Source organism: Vigna unguiculata, chromosome 7, assembly GCF_037176805.1.
Source record: "Vigna unguiculata cultivar grain cowpea cultivar isolate G323 ecotype 2 chromosome 7, ASM3717680v1, whole genome shotgun sequence".
Lineage (NCBI taxonomy): Eukaryota > Viridiplantae > Streptophyta > Magnoliopsida > Fabales > Fabaceae > Vigna > Vigna unguiculata.
The window spans coordinates 38,670,136-38,690,122 of NC_140798.1; the positions used below are offsets into that span (position 1 = coordinate 38,670,136).

A 19,987-nucleotide genomic window follows, 5' to 3' on the forward strand; every position below is an offset into this window, starting at 1 on the left:
ACCAAAAACACATTTAACCCTAAATATTATTATGAACTTTTATGTCGATACTTCAGAGTCTATATATTATTTGTTATTAAATATATTAGGATTAAATATGTTTTTGGTTTCTTTCCCTGACAATTAAAATTAGTTCCTCTTAGATGTAGTCATTTGAATCAAATATTGATAAGTTTATTTGATATTTTAAACGTTTTTCATGATATTATTTGAATTATTTACACACAAAAGTATGATAAATGGTATAAACAATTCAAATGATTTCATGAAAAAACATTTAAAACATCAAATAAATTTAACAAAATTTAATTAAAAGATTAAATTTATGTACTTTTAAAATTAAAATTAAATTGAATCAAAATTTAAAAAAAAAAAAACTAATTTTAATTTTTATATCAAAATTAAATAATCAAAAATATATTTAATCCAATATATTACTTTGAGTCACCGGTCATTATCTTTCTCTTTTCTGTCTAAGAATAACATATTATAATCGTAAAAGACAATTTTGTTTCTCACATTTGATTTTGACATGTAACTTGTTCTACTAGGGCATGAAGTAGCTATTCCTAGAGACCAGAATCGTGCAAGAAACATCAATTACAAATTCAATTTAAATGGTTTCCACATGCAGCCATATATATAATATAGATCTAATAAACTAATTTCAAGAAAAAATAATAAAAAAAAACGAGTTTGAATTCTCTTGCTCATCGTTATGATTATCCCAATGAAGAAAGTAAGTCTTCTTTACACAAAACAAGTTACGATGATTAATTATGGTAACTTTTTTTTTTTTAAACTTTGAGACACATAATTAAGAATGTGAGTTCTACTAATTTAAAAATTTAATTTAAATACAATACCAACAGTGTGAAAAGTTTATGTAAAGTCATTTAGTTACAAATTGGTTAATTTTTATAATAACTGTTTCAAAAATCAATCTTTTTAAGTGGCGTTTGACTCGGTTATCTTTTTAAAGTTTTTTTTTTTATCCTTAAGCAAAAAAATCTTTGTCAAACGTCTTTTCTGGCAAACTCTTGAAAGAAAAAAAAAACTTTTTTTATTTTTTTTATTTATTAAAATAATTTTGTATATATTACATTATTTTTATAATGTTAACTATTTTCTAAATACATTTATGAGACAAGATAACTGGTTTTAAACAAAACTATAATACTCTAAAAAAAATTCTCTTTCAATTTCATGTTTTTAACTAATTGAACGTGTGAATCAATACAGAATTATTGCAACATAAACATTCAAAAGAAATATATAAAAACGATATTTAAACACAACTAAAGTATTATGTTTTAACCATGTTAGTACATACTTCTCCAATTATACTATTAAGTGTTGTCACATATTAAGTATACCACTTTTAAAAAAATTTATTGGAATAACCTCGTTTCTTCAATAAACACATTACTTCAAATGAGAGAGTAACTTAATAAGTAAATATTTAAATTGGCATAAAAAATCAGTGAGTAACCTAATTTTTTCAATAAACACGCTGCTTTAAATGATAGAGAGAATAACTAATTAAGTAAATATCCAAATTGGGCATAAAGAATGAGTCTGTTCACATTATTGATTGATTTTTTCTTATAAATGAATCTTTGAGTAATAATTTTGTTTCCATGGTTGTTTCTTGATGGTTAGTATTATATAAGTTAAATGATGGATCATGGGACACCACCTTCTTCATGATTTTATCTTTTTATGTGGTAATACATGATTTTTAATTTGATTTAGTTAAAATTTGTTATTTTTTAACTATTTTAAATTATAAATGTGATTATTTTTTTGTTTAGACGATCATGAGACAAAAAGATAATCATTATGGAAGAATAATATTATTTTTACATAAAAGATATCATTATTATAAAAGAAGAGATTTGAACGAGGACTTTGAATTCTTTATTGGTTTTTTTTTTTTCTGTTGTTCATCTATTCTACTGTGTACTTCCAAAATACACCAATGATCATTAATTTTAAAATTTTTTAAATATATTAAGATTATCTTTAAAATACCAAAGTAATGTGTTTTTAATGTTCAGTACAGGACAACACAAAAAAAAACTCAGTAGAAAATTTGGACTGTTTGAATAAGATACAACGAAGTGTCATAATCATGGTTAGTGTAACTCATATTTATTTCTTTGTATACATCTTTCTTTTCTTTTCTTTTCTTTTTCTAGTGAAACTCATTTATTTTTGTATTGATGAAACTAAGACATGCATTTATGTGTATACACTTATTGGTGGGTTATTTTGTTGTTTATAGTTATTTATGAGTGGCATTATTTATGAATTGTTACTTCATTTATCCAAATTCAGATCATGGTGCAATATTTAAACTTTATACATATGATCCACAAATTTATGAATTTGTTGAAGATGGTTGGTGAAGGAAATAAAGAAGTTTCTTTGCACAATTTAGTCATGATTTAAATTAGTGAAAATCAATTAGAAGTTAATATGTAGTTCCCAAAGATAAGATAGTTGATTTCAAAAATATACTTTCATATGTTACACAATTTAGGAGATGAAATGTATGAAGCATGACTTGACTAGAGTGATGGCAAAAGTTATACCTTAATACTCATATTTGTACATGTAGATTCAAGCATTTCACATGTGCAAACTTTTATCAATGTTAGAGTTTAGTTTTAAGTATCTATATTCTTTATCACTAACTTATTTTCCTAACATGCGTACCATATGAACATGCATATATTGCTTTTCACTCCAAAAATATAGAAGCAAATAAATTTTGTGATGTCTCATTTACAATACCAGAATATAATTACAAAATCTATGAATATTTCATTCAATCCATACACAACCAACAATATTGATAGGGAAAAAGATATACCAATCTAAATCCTCCACCATATAAAAAGAAGGTTAAGTTACAATCAAAGTGCAGTAGGAGTCTTCCCAAATCGAAAAGCAAACTACTTCTATAACCAATCTTAATGTATTAGGTACACATCAGTGTGCGAATGCATAATGCAAAAGTAGTCATATAAGTTGAAGAAGTAGACTTAGATGATATCTTATAAATAAATGCTTACTACCCTGTGTTTAGAATGAGTACTTAAATGTATAAAACCTAGATCGAATGGTTTTGGATAAAAATATTTTAATCTTATATGTACAAGTCCAAACAATGAATTATATGGACTTTATAATACAAAACTTTATGCATATTTTTTTTTATAGAGGTTGAAATATCTCAAAGTACTTAATAAATATATATATATATATATATATATACTTTACCGATAAAAAATATAAAAAAGTAAAAAGTCTAAACTAAAAGAATAAAAGATAATGCTAAGTCTATTATGATTAATAATATCAAAAGAAAATATAAATTTTGCTAAATTTTTAAACGTGATTTGTTAGGACATTACTTAATATCATATAAGAATGATGAGCATGCACTAAATCATCATAAAAAAATTAACTTCTTTATTAAATTTTCTATCAGAATCAAAATTTTCAACTTTTTTTTATCTTTTCCTTTTCCTCCTTTTCATTAACCTTTGGATTTTTCTCTTTCACTTTGCTCTAATTTATGATATCTCGTGATTTGTCACCATTTGTAATACTTGGGTAATTGTGTAATATAAAATTAAATTTAAATCCAAAACATTCAAGCAAGTAATGGAAAATTCAATTTTCAGAAATATAAAAAAAATACAAAATCAAATACTTCTACTACGGAACATGGAACATGTGCAAAATAGTTTCACAATTTTTTTATGTTACTGATACCCTCACCACTAGGCTATTATCACGCTACCAAATGCAACCATTAAGTTAATTAATGTCATCTAATCTTATATCTTTGAGATTAATTAAACACATAATACTTACCTACAATACTCTCACACATCCTTATTTCAAACTTTGAGTCTTATTACAATGAACAACTTTTGTTAAATAAGAGAACTCGAAGCTCTAAAAAATTGAAAAAAAAATTATTCTGTATATATGCATGACACTTTGTTATTAAGGTAATTTTGTTAAGAGTGTAATTGATGAAAAAAAAAAAAAACTTACACAGCCCATTTACTTTAAAATTTTAATGAGAAACCTATGTGTCATCACATCCATCTTTTTAGTACCAATTTCTATATTTACTCAAAGGTAGTTTGAGAATAAATTGACACTTAATTAAAAAGCAATATATTCATTCAATTTGGAACTTTTTACTTATTTAAAATTGTGACATTATAACTATGAAATTATTATTCATCAGTTTTTATCAATGATTAATTTTATTAAAAAAAGTTATAAAGTCAAATTCTATATAGTGCATACAATTCATGACAATTGGATTTTAATTTACTTACCAAATCAAGTTACAATACAAACATCATTACAGCAGAAAAGTTTTACCATAAAAGAAAACTCAACTTTACAAATAAAGAAAATGAAATATTGAAAAAGTAATGTTAGTTTTATAAAATCCTTAAGGCATGCATTTAAGCCCCAAGATATAGCCACACACTTCGAACATATATTAATGAAGAATGTGTTTATATAACACTTGATTATTCAGGAGAAGTTTTATTAAGAATAAGTTAGATGAAAGAATTTATATACAAAATAATTATTTATTCAATGATCCATTTACAGTAAAATTTTAATGAGACCTCATTTATCTGTCTCAAACCAACTTCAGCATAAATATTACTTCTATATATATTCTGAATATCACATTGAGTTTTGACGATGTTTGTTAAAAAATTAATTATATTAACAATACTTAATAAGTAAAAATATTTAAAAAATTTAAATACATTATTTATAGTAATTAATTATATATTAACAATATTAGAAAAAAATTAATAATAAAAGAGATAAAAGAAAATGGAAAAAAGAATGATCTTCAATCATCATCACAATAACTAATTGCACCGGAAATGTTAGCATAGGAGTAAATGTTAGCATATGAGTACTTTCTATTTTGAAGTATACATCAGTACATATTATTCACAACACAAATAGAAATATAAGTATATAGATATTTATTCATCAACGGTTAGGAAATTTATTAGGAAAAGAAATAAAGAAATAATTAAATGGAATTTTAAAAAAAATCATTAATTTGGAACAGTTTTTAAGGAGTTAAAATTGTAATTATATCATATTATATATTATCTATCAGTTTCATTCAGGAATAATTTATTTATTCATTTTGAAAAGTTTACTGTAGCAATCATATTTTTGCATAAAAAAAAATACTTGATAAAACATAGTTATTATTTTTGAATTAAAATTTATGAATGAGATTTGAAGGTAACCTAGGGAATTTGGTGCAAAGGAGAGGAATATTCTGATGGTAAATGAGAAGAATTAAGAAAAGAAAAAAAGAAAAAAAGAAAATTGTTGGAAGGGAAGGAAGGGTGAGAGTGAGAGCCACGCGTGCGTGCGAGATTGTACGAAAAGCGAAGGGAAAGAAAGATTGAAGAGAGTGTTGTTTAAATTTGATGATTCCAATAGTGGTGTGGTGTGAGTCGTTGTAGTTGTCTTCCAAAAACAACCCCATGCCGTCACACATGGAAACTACGTGTGCGGGTGGTGCGTAGGATAACAACAAACACAGCGCACGATAGCCTTCACCCATGCTTGGAGTTCTCTGCGCCACTCGTCCAAAGCCCTGGCTCTTCTCCCTCGTCCATGCCGCGCCGCCTCGCCTAGCGCACGCTTCCGTCTCCCTCTCCGCCTCGCCGCCTCGCCGCCACCATTCCAGCGCCTGCAAACTCTTCGGTTCGGCTGGCGGCGCTGGCTCCATATGGCACGCTATAATGCCCCGCAGCGGTGACGGCTTCCGCCGCGGCGTGGTGGCCGTGCATGACCTCAAGGGAGAGGGATCGTGGAATGTTGCATGGGACACGCGGCCGGCGCGGTGGCTCCATCGTCCCGATTCCGCGTGGCTCCTCTTCGGAGTCTGTGCTTGCCTCGCGCCGCCGGGTTGCGTGGACGCCGTTACCGATTCCGACGCCGACGCTGTGGACGAGAGTTGCGGAGTTCTCGATAAGGAACTGAAAGTCGAGGTTTCTGCTGATTACAGAGTCACTGGTTTGTTCTTCTTCTTTTTTTTATTGTTTTATTAATTTAAAATGTTTACATTGTTTGATCGGATGAAATGAAATATAGTTCATATTTTTGGGTTTATGGATAGCATTGGGCTGGATGTGACTTATGTAAAGCGAAAGATGCTTTTGCTTTTGCTTTGGGTGGAGAGACACTTTTTAACTACTTTATGAGAAATGAAATTGGTGGAACTTTTGTTTTCAATGAGCAGGAATTGGTCTATTTTGTTTGGTTTCAAGTTTGATCGCTAATTTTGTTTTGATAGCATAAGCCTTTTTGCTTTATGGATTAAACATTGTTTTTATCATTGATGGTCTGTCGGTAGACGATTGAACAGGATGAAGCATTTTATGTTTGTGGGAGTTATCATAAGAAACTCAATACTGAGGTTTTTTAAGTTGGTACTGTTGAGTTACATTCTTTTGGAGCAATTTTTGTGTTGTTGGTGATATTCTGCTTAGCATAGAGATAAAGAAATTGTGTGAGTTTAAATTCATTTTTGAGTTATCTCACCTCGCTGAATGGTGCAGGGGTACCTGCTGATGGTCGTTGTCTGTTTAGAGCAATAGCTCATGGGGCTTGCTTAAGAAATGGGGAAAAAGCACCTGATGAGAATCGTCAAAGGGAACTGGCTGATGAATTGAGAGCTAAGGTATGATTTCCTGAGCTTAGAGAAAAAAGAAAACAAGTTTTTGTTCATTTCATTTTCATTAGTTTCTTAACCATCTTTGTGTCCCACTTTAGGTAGTAGATGAGTTGCTGAGAAGGCGGGAGGAAACAGAATGGTAAGTTTTGTAATTTGAAGATGTATGATTCTTTTGGATTGTGTTTTTCTTGGCTTGGTTATCTGTTATGTTTGATGTATGTGTAGGTTTATAGAAGGGGATTTCGATACATATGTGAAGAGGATTCAACAGCCTTATGTGTGGGGTGGAGAACCAGAGCTGTTGATGGCTTCTCATGTTTTGAAGTAAGTTCTAGAATTGAAATTGTTCTACTGAAAAAGGAGAATTGAAATTTGTACTGCTTTTAGTTGCTACTTTCATTTAATGAAATGAGAATTGAGAGGCATAAGATACTTGTCCATCCATATATATATATATATATATATATATATATATATATATATATATATATATATATATATATATATATATATATATATATATATATATATATATCAATTGCTACTTTTTGCTCACTGGAATGGTTGTCATCACAGCGTCTATTAATTGGCTTAGTGTATATAATGTTGAGTAGACAAAATCCAATTATCATTCACAATTTACACACTAAAATTATCACAACAAAAGTTGATTAATCTTTTCAACAATTTACATATTAGCAAGGTGGTGAATGGTGTAATATAAGTTTAAAAGGTATGACTTGTTTGGAGGTTGTTGTTCTTTATCTAACACAGCTGCATACTTTTTCAGGACACCAATATCTGTTTTCATGAGAGACACAGGCTCGGTGGATTTGGTAAACATAGCAAAATATGGTGAAGAGTATAGGAATGATAAAGAGGAGAATTCCATAAATGTGCTATTTCATGGATATGGTCACTATGACATATTAGAGTCTGCGTGACAGACCAAGCTGCCACCTGCCTTAAAATAAAGACATATCTCGACTTGGTCGTGCAGTACATTCAGAGTTTTTTGGGTTCGTTTTAGTTTCTTTAAATTTAGTTACTTTTAGCAGTTTTAGTTCGGCAGCAGAAACTTTATTAAATTCAAGCGAACCATACTGGTAGAATTTTTGTAGTTCTTTTTTTGGTTTACATCAGATATCAAGAATTCAATATAGAAGAAGACAATAATAAATTGCTGCAGTAATAATTTGGGATTGTGATTAGCATTTGCAAGTACACATTTTATGGTATACTTTTATTAGACTGTATATTTAACGCAGAAAAAAGAAAGGAATGGTTTTGTAATCATTTTAATACAGTGGAGTTATTAGGAATTATCATAACATTCTCATTTCTTTTTTACGAATATTTTAAAATTGTCCAGACTTTCAAGGTTTTCTTTTGTATCAAAACAAAATTGAATTAAATTTCTTAGTTATGTTTTTTGATTGTTTATTCGGTAACTCTTTGTATTCAAATAGACAACATTTTTTATTAGTAACCTATTTATATTTGAATGTCAGAATATATATATATATATATATATATATATATATATATATATATATATATATATATATATATATATATATGACAACATTTTTTAATTTTTTTCTAATTGAAAGATAAGTGTATATAGATGACAATTTTCTTTATCTCGTAAATTATGACTTATTTCAATATTTAAGCTTTATAATGGAATAATAAAAGAAATTCTTTAATCCTTTTCATAAACTTCAACTCATGATTTGAAATTTAACAAATCAAAATTAATATTAAATTGCTATGAATCATGAAACTCAAAATGAAACTAAATTATTTCTTAATACAAAAATAATTAAACAACTATAACAAATATAGTTGAGTGAACCTAACCCAACCAAACTTTATAGGGACTTTTAACGAAATTCCTACTTATAAAAGATGCATAATTAATGAATTGATATATAAATTATAATATAAACTTATATTTTAATGTGTATATATATATATATATATATATATATATATATATATATTTATATGTATGTATATGTGTGTGTGTGATTTTATAGAATGGATCAATAAATTATTAGGTCAACAAGTTAAATAGATTGATAAAATATGACCTAATTCAATTTAAACTACAATTATTTTAACTTACTTTGATCCATTGTGTTGTGTAGATTTTTAAAATTAGTCTTTCACCACTAATATTATCTTTAATGAAATGCAATAGGTCTATTTTCCTTGGAAAAAAAATGGAAAAATTGGTACACAAAATGCAAATACAACAATGGAAATCATGAGGCACATGTGAGACCAATGATATTAAGTGGAATTATAGAACAAAAAATCATACTTATAGCCAGTAATGTAGAAGCTAAACGGGAATTACATTTTCTTGGACAATAAATTGTTAAAATGTAACTTATCAATTTATTGTTTTTTATAGGAGGAAACTATTATTATTATTATTTTTACTGTTAAAATTGGTAAGAGTATTATCAATGTTTAATATTTATTTGTGTTCTGTCAGGGTGATGGTATTGTAATGATACATTTTGGGCCTATTCATATGCATTGATAATATTATATGGTAGCTTATAAAAAAAAAACAATTAAATGAGTGAATCTAATTTTTAAATTTGAGTGAATCTAATTTTTAAATCTCAGTGAATCCAATTTTTAAATTTAAGTTTTTAGATTGATGTTATATCACATTAATATAGAAAATGTTATTCCTATTGCTAGTAGTAATATAATTGATGCACATGTGTGAGAACAGAACCCAAAAACATCCTCCAGTTGGGGAAAAATGATTGTAGTGAAGACAAAGGGACACCAAAAGAATAAAGACCCAAAAAGGTTTCAATTCCCAGAAGCATCTCTAATTTATGTTCTTATAAGACATAAAATCAAGCTTAAAATCTGTAACAAATTTGAGTATTTTTCTAATTAAGTTTCTATTTTTAAGGATTCAAAAATTTTATATTTCTTAATTAAGCTATTGTTATTTAATTTTTTATTAAATTGAGAGATATACTTGTTATTTTATTCCATTTTTTTTATCTCATGTAAAATTTTGTAGTTAATATAAAAAAAATATTATAGTCTGTGTAAAACAGGCATAAGGCATTTATTGTTTTAGATGAAGAGGTGTTTGACAATAAATTGTCCCACCAATATGGATAGGAAGTTGAATAGTACCAAGTTGTCGCAGGCAGTTATATAAAATTGTAAATGGTGGAACTGTAATATCAATAATAGATTTTACTTTATTTCTTAATAAAAATGAAAATTTATTACAATAAAATTAATTTCTCTGATAACATTTTATAAAACTTAAGTTTATAAAATTAATCATTTTGTCAATCATTAAATTTAAGTATCGCATTTTTTACTTTGGATTTTTTAAGAAGAGGTAAGGAAAATTTTCAAAATTAGTTTAATTACATTAAATTTTAATTAGGTTTAGATTTTATTTAAATGAAGTAATTTGATTAAAAGGGTTAATAGGTGATGTAAAAAAAACTAGCGCATTTTATTTTGTTTAATGATCTTATTATATTACAATTTAAATATCAATTTTAACTATTATGGTTATAAGATAATAATGTGGAAGTTTTTGAGAAAATATAATGATCTCGTTATTCAATATATTTTAAATTAATATAACTAAAATTAATGACATATATCATATTAAAAAATATAAAAATAAATAAATATTTAATAAAAAAAGTTAATTAAAATTATTAATTTTTATTAAGAAATTAAAATTTAATTAATTTTTAATTTTATAAATAATTTCTTTTTCGGTTTACAAATTTTAACATAATAAATAACTATACATTTTCTTTAGTAACTATTATGTGTTATAGCTGATAATAATCTTACACTTTTCTGTCAAAATAATTATACCTATTTAAAAATTACATAATTATTCATAAGAAGTACATTTAATTAAATTTAATTTAACAACTAAAAATGCACCCCAAATCTTGGACATTCCGTTTTCTACACATAAATAATATTTTTTTTCTTGAAAGGTACATCATGAAGCCCAAACAAGAAAAAAAAAGATGGGCCTACCTTTAAATTTGTTTTACTTGTTGGGCGCTTCTTCCGCATTTCCAACGCTTCTTCTTCATTCTCAAAATTTACTATTATACCCTTCATTACTATACAGGTGAAAAGTGGATAATTGGGTAAAATGCAGTAAATTTCATTTACTCCGTACCAATTCCTCTACACCTCATTCATACTATTTCTTCTCCCGTTTCTTCTCCGTCTCATTACCTCATTATTGTGCATTCATTAAAATTTGAAATATTTGTGAAACGGAATACGAATTCCGTTTCAGAAAAATGTGAAACGGATTTTGTAATCCGTTTCACAAAATTTTCAATTTTTTTTTTGTGAAACGGATTACAGAATCCGTTTCACATTTTTTCTGAAATGGAATTCGTATTCCGTTTCACGAAAAATTTGAAATATTTGTGGAACGGAATACGAATTCCGTTTCATAAAAATGTGAAACGAATTCTGTAATCCGTTTCACAAAAAAATTTTCCTTTTTTTGAAACCAAAGATGCTTCCAACCTGAATATTATATGTTACAACCAATTTTGAATGGCTAAAAACACCGCTGTTTCAGAATAATTTTGTCAACTTGTACGACTTGCCTGTTGGAAGGCACCGTTTCTAATTAATGAAGAAATATCTTTTGTTTGTTGAGATTATTAATTAAAAGTTAACAGGGAGAGAATGTACACTCATTTTCCTCCCTGTTCATATTTCCTTCATCCTCACCTACAAACAAAAAAAAAAACCCTTCAAAGATGATGAACCCAAACACCCAATTTTTTATCCTGAAACCCTTATATTTTCTCATCACCAATTCCTACATCATCATCTTCTACCTCCTTGCCCAAATCACTTTCTCTCAAGTCGACCCTAAATTCACTGCATGTGCACCCAAAACCTGCTCCAACAACAACCAATCTATAAGTTTTCCCTTTTACATCCAAGGAACGCAACAACCTTACTGTGGGAGCCCTGGTTTTGAAATCTCGTGTGCCGCAGATGGCTCCCCTACCCTCAATCTTTCTCACACCCAATACCTCCTTCGTTTCGGTGAAAAAGCAAAAAAAAACACCAAAACGGATTCCAGGTTCTGTTTCAGCCTCCTCCGAGACGGATTCCAGAATCCGTTGTAGTGAAAAAAAAAGGAAACGAATTTTGTATTCCGTTTCAGCTTTTTGCGAAACGAATTTCACAATCCGTTTCGGTAAAAAAAAAATTTAAAACGGAATGTGTGTTCCGTTTTAGCATTTTGCGAAACGGATTTCACAATCCGTTTCGGTAAAAAAAAAACGGAGAAGAGCGAAAGATGGGGCCTGCGGAGTTGCGCGAAAGAAAGGAAAAAGGAGAAAAGGAGCCTGCGGAAGCTCTATGGGAGAATGGGAGAAGAACAGAATGTGGGAGAAGAGAGGTGAAGAGTGTGTGGAGGCAGTGTGGGAGAAGAGTTGTGGGAGAAGAGACGCGCAGCACAACACCTAGGTCAAAGATTCTTCTGGGGGTGCATGGAATCTGATTCTTAGTGCTTTATTGGGGTGCGTTTTGGGGTGCAGATGCGATAAAAGAGATAGTAACTCTTAATTTTTACCATGGGCAAACATGGAAATAAATTTGGTTTTGGGGTACAGGAGAGATTATTGGAGGTGTAGGGAGAAACCCCTTACTTGTTCAAACATTTATGAATTAGGACCAAAAAATATGACTTATCCGATTCCAAAATTAAAGATGAGATTGCCTCGTGTATGTTTAAGGATTTACTTTTTTTTTTCCTCAAAATGTGATTTATTTTTCACTAAAATAATAAAAATACATAAATAATATCTTGATTATTGATATCATAGTATGTGATATGTTTTATTTAGAAGGGAAGAATTATATATTGATCAATCCATAACATGTGAATGTATTTCAGATAGGAATCTCAAACCATTCACTCATTTGATTTTATTTTCTTTTATTGTATTCAAAACTTTTTATGAAATGAGTTATACTAAGGGTAAGGGTGTTGTCCCATTGTTTATTCTATTCCCCAACCACAAGCCACCATTACACAAAATTTAGTCTAATTCTTATCATGTGCCGTTCGAGTTATGCAACAAATCACTTGTTCTATAAAACGTAGTTAGCCACATAATTTTTCTTTTAATGAAAACAAAAAATAATTTATTATATTTTTATGAAAAATCTTTATACTTTTCTTTTATAAACTACATATAATGTACACTTTTTTAGAAAAGTAAAGTAGAAAAATTATTCTCTCCTTTTATAACTTTTTGTGTTCGCTTTTTCTTCTTTAAATTCAAGTGATAATATATACTTATATCAACCAATGCACTTATATACAATATATACTTATATATACTTAATAAATTTTAAATTTTTATGATTAGATTTAAAATTTTCAATTAAATCCTACCTAACTTTTTCTATTAACTCAATGACGTGGCTGTTATGGGCCTATTATCTTGCTATCTGTCACCACATGATATATTCTCTGAACATGCATGAGTAGGATTGAGGTTATTGGCGTGACTTTGTTTGGTATTCGTATCTCATTGTTAGACTTCAACATGTGACAGCAACTTAATAAGGGTTGGCAAGGTAATAACGATTAAAAGTCATGTATTATAACAGTAACAATTAGAAAGAGTTAACGACGTATATTCAATTGAAATTTTAAATTTATTAAATACTTAATAAACTATACAAAATTATTAAAAACTTAATTAAAAATTCCTAAATTTTCGGCCACTACAGTTATTCAATAAACATAATCAGCACAAGTTTTTACGTGTATCCTTCGTTTCAAAGATTCTGAAGATTATCTTTTATCATCGTGAATTGTGACAAAATCCCATTTATTACAAACGGATTTTACTCGATGTCACAGAGACTCACAAAATTGTTGTTTTGGTATTGTGTTGGAGACCTGTTAAAATGGATCAGAACTCCACTCAACAAGTGAATTCGACTTACTAAAAATTGGATTAAATTGGGTTGAAATTTTTTTACAAATTTTAATACAAATTAATTTTTGATTTGGTCCACCTAGGACTCAGTTCATCCATATTGAACCCGTAGTGAGACGAGTTAGTTCACCAACCCGCAAATAAAGAGTCATAAGTATTTTGCATTTGGGTCAAGTTAAGTTGTTTTCTTTAGCCAACACAAAGATAATTTATATTTTTGTAATTTTGGTGTGTATTTAGATTGTATTAAAATTTGTTTAGATTTTAATTAGAATTATAATTTAGTTTTGACTGAAAAAAAAAATAAATTATATTTTTTTTAATTAAGTGAATCTGATTAACCCACTAACTCAGTCAAACTAGATTCAAATTTTTTTGACTTACTAATAAGTGAATCAGATTAGATTGGCTCAGTAAGTGATCAATTCGTGATAGGTTGAGCCAGATTAGACCGGATTACCCATTTTGACAACTCTAATTTCAGCATTTAAAGTCGGCCATTCATGCCCGAGAGGAGTTTTAATTTGTATTCTTTAATATGTTATGATGCTGCAGTAGCTATGGTAAAGAATGTGGTGGGGGAAATTTTGTCTGGTTGGGATTAAAACAAAAAAGTTCTGTGAATACATCACGATTTCAAGAATTCAGGGCTGTAGAATTTGTACCTTTAATTTACTCCATTCAGATGATAAAGCTTTGAAGTTTCTTTGGGTCAGCAACAGCATAGCAGGTGAGATTATCTGTTGAGGACTTTATTTGTCTTCTATTTCTGTCTTCTTGCTGAGATCAATCGGTAGTTGTTGATTCTAAAGAGCTGAAAAATTGCCTGTTTGGGTGATCATTGGACCTTTCCCTTAAATATCTACATATTGTTAGTTGAAGGTACATCGAGAATATAGATAGCAACAAATATAAGCACAAGTTGAAGTTCCATTCAGGGAGAGAAAGGTGAACACGGTATAATAAACAAAACCTATAATAACATCAGAATGTAAATGAATTCATTGGACTACGTAGCAGTAAGAAGTGCCTCCGTCAAAAAGATATCAGAAACAATTAAAGAAAGAGGGATGAACAAAATGCTAGCATAACGAATCAAACTATGTTCAAAGAAACTTTATGTAGAAAACTGATGTTTGGCCAAAATATACTTACAAAAGAACTTGTGTAATGTTTCATGAATTCCTGAACAGATTGGTAACAGACAATTGATCTTGAATGGTTAAGACATGTTCCCCAAGATAAAGCAAAGTAAGCCATTTTATTTCTTCTATTACCATCAAGCAATCCTTATCCCCAAAACTCACTGCATATGACAGTAAATAAATAATGAAAATTAACCATGTCCTTTCTATATTTTAATATCAAATGTATGGACTATCTGCTGAGCATCCGAGGGTTGGGGTTAACCACAAGAGATAATTGTTATAGGAGGACTATTACTCATCTAAGAAATACAGGAGAAATCTTGAACCAATAATACATAATTAGCGAAAAATTCAGCTCATCTTAATCGTGTACAAATTCAATTCAACAGCCAAAGGTTGTCTTATAACACAAAACCCAGTCCTTCAAACAATAATGTACTAGACATTAAAAAAAAAATAGTTTCGATGGATAAAGCTTCCAATTAGCATTCAATGTAGCACAGTTTTCGTTGGAAATATGGCTTAACTCCTACCTTGCCTTGGTAGCAGACTCTTCAGGGTTGTCTTAATTGCAATTTCAAGGGTGGGGATCTAGTTGCACATCAACTAAATATATGGGTTAAATACAGTTTACAATGCTTGGAAAGTTTTCACCTAACAAACTAGTTCTCTGAAATTGAATTAGACTCGAAACACAAGTTCTAAAATGGTATCAAAGTTTATCCTAAATTAATTGATGGATCACTTACATTTGTCACACTCCAAGCCTGATGCCCTATGCTCAAAGCAGAGTGTTGGAAGTCACCTTAATCGCAGTCTCAAGGATGGTGGTTTATTCTCATTAACTACACCAGACCCATATAACAAGTTATGCAAGCAGACCCTCTGCACAGGACCTCCAACTATTGAAGGTCTCTAATTTTTAAAAGTCAGCAAATTTGAACCGACATTTTTATTTGGATGTGATTATCAATATCAATCAGGTGGTTTGAATTTTTTGGGACTTTTAAAAAAAAAAATCATATTATAATATTTAGCAATATTAAAGGGTGGAAGGGTCCAATTTTCATGATTAGTAAAGGGTCTCCAAATATTTTAAGACGACACTGAACTAGACATTTGGCCTGAATACATTTTTTTTTATATATTTTTCAATGACAGCTTTATATCCATAAACCAAACCTTAACTACTAAATTTGAATGGTGAAATTTCATGGCATGATTTATTATTCTTCTATATTTTTTTCTTATTTTTACTTCTCTTTATTTTAAGGTAGGTACGACAAGCTAAGCTCACCAATTGTTGGCCATTTTTTTGGGTTGCAACGGATTGGATCAACTCACTTTTGCGCTAAACCAGTTATTTGTGTCAATTTGAGTGAGTCATGTTAGCTCATTTTGACAACTCTTGGAATTTTAATGGCCAATTGCCATTAAGGAAGTTGCAAGAAATGTATTTTTTGTTCAGAACTATCATATTAATCCCCTCAAAGATTAAATAAAAGGAGCACAAGAACAATGCTTAAACAATCAAATTCAGGGGTCTAAGGCAATCCTTTTCGTAAAGAACTACAGTAGTTTTAATATTTGTAAATGCACAGACAGAGTAAAAAGTAACTATTATAGGGAAGTAAGTAGAAAGAAAGCATTTCCTTTGTTTGGTAACAAAAAATGACAAAGAAAGATGGCACTTTCCATTGGGTCTTAGATATTTTACTTGCCACTTGAATATCGGGACAAAAGAATAAAGAAACTAGTATTTTCCAAAATTATTTATATCCCGTCTCTTTAAAACAAAAAATTAGATCATTTTTTCAGATATGTTATTTCAATAATTTAAGTAACTCAAAATATTATTAGAAAATTATAATTTTATAATAAAAGTATATGATAATTATATATCAAAGTGTAAACAGATTGGACAAAAATGAAACTTTAACTTTAAGGTGTTATTTAAAAGTTATTACATTCATAAAATAATCAATTTTGTTTAGGTAATTATGTAATTGTACAATTACTTAATGTTTATTAATTTATTTATATTTTTTAAATTACAACTTCCTTCATTTTCACTCTATTTCTTTTTTCTTTCCTCACTTTGTTTTATTTTCCTTTGGGGAACCGAAAGTAGCTTAAGTTTTGCATAGAATAGTATGAAATGCTAAGTGAAACACTTAACTAGAGCGGTTATCCCTCCTTGACGGCTAGTGTATGAGCACCAAAGTCTAGCAGCTCTTGTGGTGGAAGCTTGGCCAGCATATGTATGAAACCAAACTCCATCACAGTTGAAGACCCACTGGTGGCCAAACACAAATCAAGTGGCTCCAAGGGTGGTGGTTGGTCCACTGAATTGTCCCAGAACAAGCATGCCCAGCTTGCTACCCAGCTTGCTACTTTAAGGAAAAGTTCCCCGAGCCGTTGGGGGCTGATCAGATTAATTGAACCTTTAAACAATCTTTTCCCTGTACCTTAAGATGTCATGACACTAAAAATCAGTCATGGCTATGAAGAGAAAAAATTGTGCATACATGTGTCAGATACAAGAATACGACCAGCACCTACGACTAAGTCCAAGTAACTTAGGATTCAATACCTTCAAGTCATAGAAACATCATTGCAGAATAGAAATTTTCAACTGATGCAATTTTCCTTATCTAAAAAGCTCATATTTTTTATTAATCAATAAATACAAATATGCGCAGAAAACAGTTGTCCAAAGGGACTTGACAAAAAGAGGAGAAAAATCAAAAGAGAAAGAAACAATGTGCAGAGAGACACAGAGAGAGAGAGAGAGAGAGAGACTGTAAGGATAAAAAAAAACATAATGAACTTTTTATTATGAATGAACCAAATTATAGACAATGAAAAAGTGCATTTATGACTAGTTTTTGTTAAAATCTCCACCAGTTTTGTCAACAGACACAAATTATTAGCCCACTTCACAGACATAAAGCAGTTCCAAATGCTAGCCTACCATTATTAAATAAATAAAAGAATATTTAGTGGTTGAACCGAAAGCCTTTATGTCGCAAAAACTTACAAGCACAACGGACCTAAAATGCATTATGGGATGTGAGCAATAGAATTCCTCAAATGGTGTAATGCGAAGCTCAAATGACTGGAGTGTTTATATCAGAACAATCGATGTTTCCAATTCATTCTCTATACTGTTTATGACTGTGTTGTAATAAGGAAAGGAGCCAGATTCTCGAGGAGAAGAATTACAGAATCCTATATCTTTTTTTACAACCCATCCCACTGCTATCAAAATTCACCCTAAGTAGAATCTACAATTTCTCAAATTAAATGTTCTCAAAGTGACGACAACATTGTCATGGTTTGGTGTGAAGAACCAGTAAAAATGAAGGCAAAGTAATAACAATATAAGGGGTTTTAATTCTCATTTCACTTTTCTTTTTTTATTTTAAAAGCTGTTTCCTAAAATAATTTCACACAACTTAACAATCCATTTGTAACTTCAAATCTATTAAGTTTTGAAAATTATTTCCAAAAAAAAAAAAGCATTTGAAAACCGAAAAAACAAAAAACAAGAAGAAAAAAATTATCCATTGTTGACAACATTATGCCTGGGTCATACATTTTATGGCACATTTGTCAGATTCCATAATGTCTTATGATATTTACTTGTCATCTGTTCTCATCTTATTTGACAAGCTACAATGATTAACTACAACAATATGTTTAAAAGCTTCATATTTGATGGGTATGCACGGGCTAATTAAGTCATCTTCAAAATGTTAAATATGGACTTGGATAAAGAAATACAACCAAACTATACCGATTGTTGAGAAGGAACTCGTAAACAAGAATGTATGTCTGTGGTCTGCCAGTATCTATTATACCTTTTTATTTTTAAATGCCTAAAACCCCATCCACTAGGAATGTATATAAATATTAAGAAAGACGATTTGTCAAAACATAATCTGTCAATTATGATAAAACCATCTAAACGCCAAATACTGGATCCTCTACAAGATTGTTTAGAGGATAAGAGGAGTTTAAGATTATCATAGTTGACAGATTCAGTTCGTTCTTTTTTCCATACAAGTTTTGCACCCAAGCCAACAGTTAGAATTATAAATATTGTATATTGAATTCAAACCTTGATTATATAGTAGTGTCAAATTCTTGAAGGAAGAGCTTTCTTGTCCAAGTCCTACCAAGTTCAAGCATGATTGTCTCCTATGGATGGTACCTAGGATATCTGCAAAGAAATAAAAAGATAGACCTTACCTTATTGTTCAGTTAAGTGCAAAAGTTATGTCATTCGATTTAGTGTTCAACACCACCACCATCCTCCAATAATCCTTCACAGGTAAAGAAACATTCGTATAAAACATTAGCTGATAAGGAAAACAATAGATCAAAAGTATAATAAATGAATTAGAAAGAACTTGCACAAAAATGGCATAAATTAATAAAGCTAGTAGCACTTGCTTATATATTCAAGAAAGGTAACAAGACACATCCCCATCAGGCATATGAAAGCCAAATTGTATTCACCACAGATGCAAAAGAGAAATCCTTGTTCGAAAGAATTGAGTTGAAACCAGAAGATAATTCAGTTAGAGGTAGATACTCACGAGATCGTTCTCCGCTTTATTTCCGTGCAGTTCCCAGTCATCGAAATGGTTTTCCAATTAATTTAGCAGCATAAATTGCCATTACACCCGAGAAACCCCGACGATCCGCTATCAGAATGCTGAGCGATTAGCGAATTACAGAGTAAAATCCACAAACCCAACGAAATAGAACAAATCGCTTATCTCGATAAACAGATCCTAACTAAACAACAACCACATCACGCATTCCGTGCCTCCCATCACACAAACGACGACGCAGAAATGAGAAAGAAAATGAAGGAAAGAAGCGCGAGTATAACTGTACCAGCAGCTAAAGATTTTCTTTCGGCTTCAATTTAGCAGAGGAAAAAAGAAATGAAAAAGAGAGAGAAACAAAAGAATTAGGGTTTGGAATTGGAAAGCGAGGGAAAGAGATTGGGGATGGGGAAGATATAGTGGGGTGAGGACAGATAGAACAGA

General features: G+C 29.7%; 1 protein-coding gene and 1 long non-coding RNA gene across 5 annotated transcripts; one reads left to right on the forward strand and one right to left on the reverse strand.

The window, feature by feature from the left end:
• The first annotated feature begins 5,512 nt into the window (after window positions 1-5,512).
• LOC114189819 (uncharacterized) lies at window positions 5,513-7,971 on the forward strand. The gene is made up of 5 exons (XM_028078520.2): window positions 5,513-6,099; window positions 6,645-6,766; window positions 6,859-6,899; window positions 6,986-7,084; window positions 7,551-7,971. The coding sequence occupies exons 1-5, from the start codon at window positions 5,643-5,645 to the stop codon at window positions 7,702-7,704; spliced, it is 873 nt and encodes a 290-aa protein (XP_027934321.1). The 5' UTR covers window positions 5,513-5,642; the 3' UTR covers window positions 7,705-7,971.
• A 3,335-nt stretch (window positions 7,972-11,306) lies between these two features.
• LOC114192436 (uncharacterized) lies at window positions 11,307-19,987 on the reverse strand. Of its 4 annotated transcripts, XR_014996594.1 has the most exons (5): window positions 19,529-19,987; window positions 19,048-19,252; window positions 15,674-17,392; window positions 14,932-15,082; window positions 11,307-14,638 (listed from the first exon to the last, which is right to left on the reverse strand). It is a non-coding gene; the product is annotated as an uncharacterized LOC114192436 (long non-coding RNA). The 4 variants fall into 4 exon arrangements; XR_014996592.1 differs by having other exon boundaries at window positions 11,307-15,082; XR_014996593.1 differs by having other exon boundaries at window positions 14,932-17,392.

Bases quoted from the DNA above. Each gene is read 5' to 3' on its own strand.
- LOC114189819 (XM_028078520.2), top strand. From the start codon at position 5,643: ATGCTTGGAGTTCTCTGCGCCACTCGTCCAAAGCCCTGGCTCTTCTCC. The intron at 6,100-6,644 runs GTTTGTTCTTCT...TGAATGGTGCAG, and splicing joins TGCTGATTACAGAGTCACTG to GGGTACCTGCTGATGGTCGT. The intron at 6,900-6,985 runs GTAAGTTTTGTA...ATGTATGTGTAG, and splicing joins AGGCGGGAGGAAACAGAATG to GTTTATAGAAGGGGATTTCG.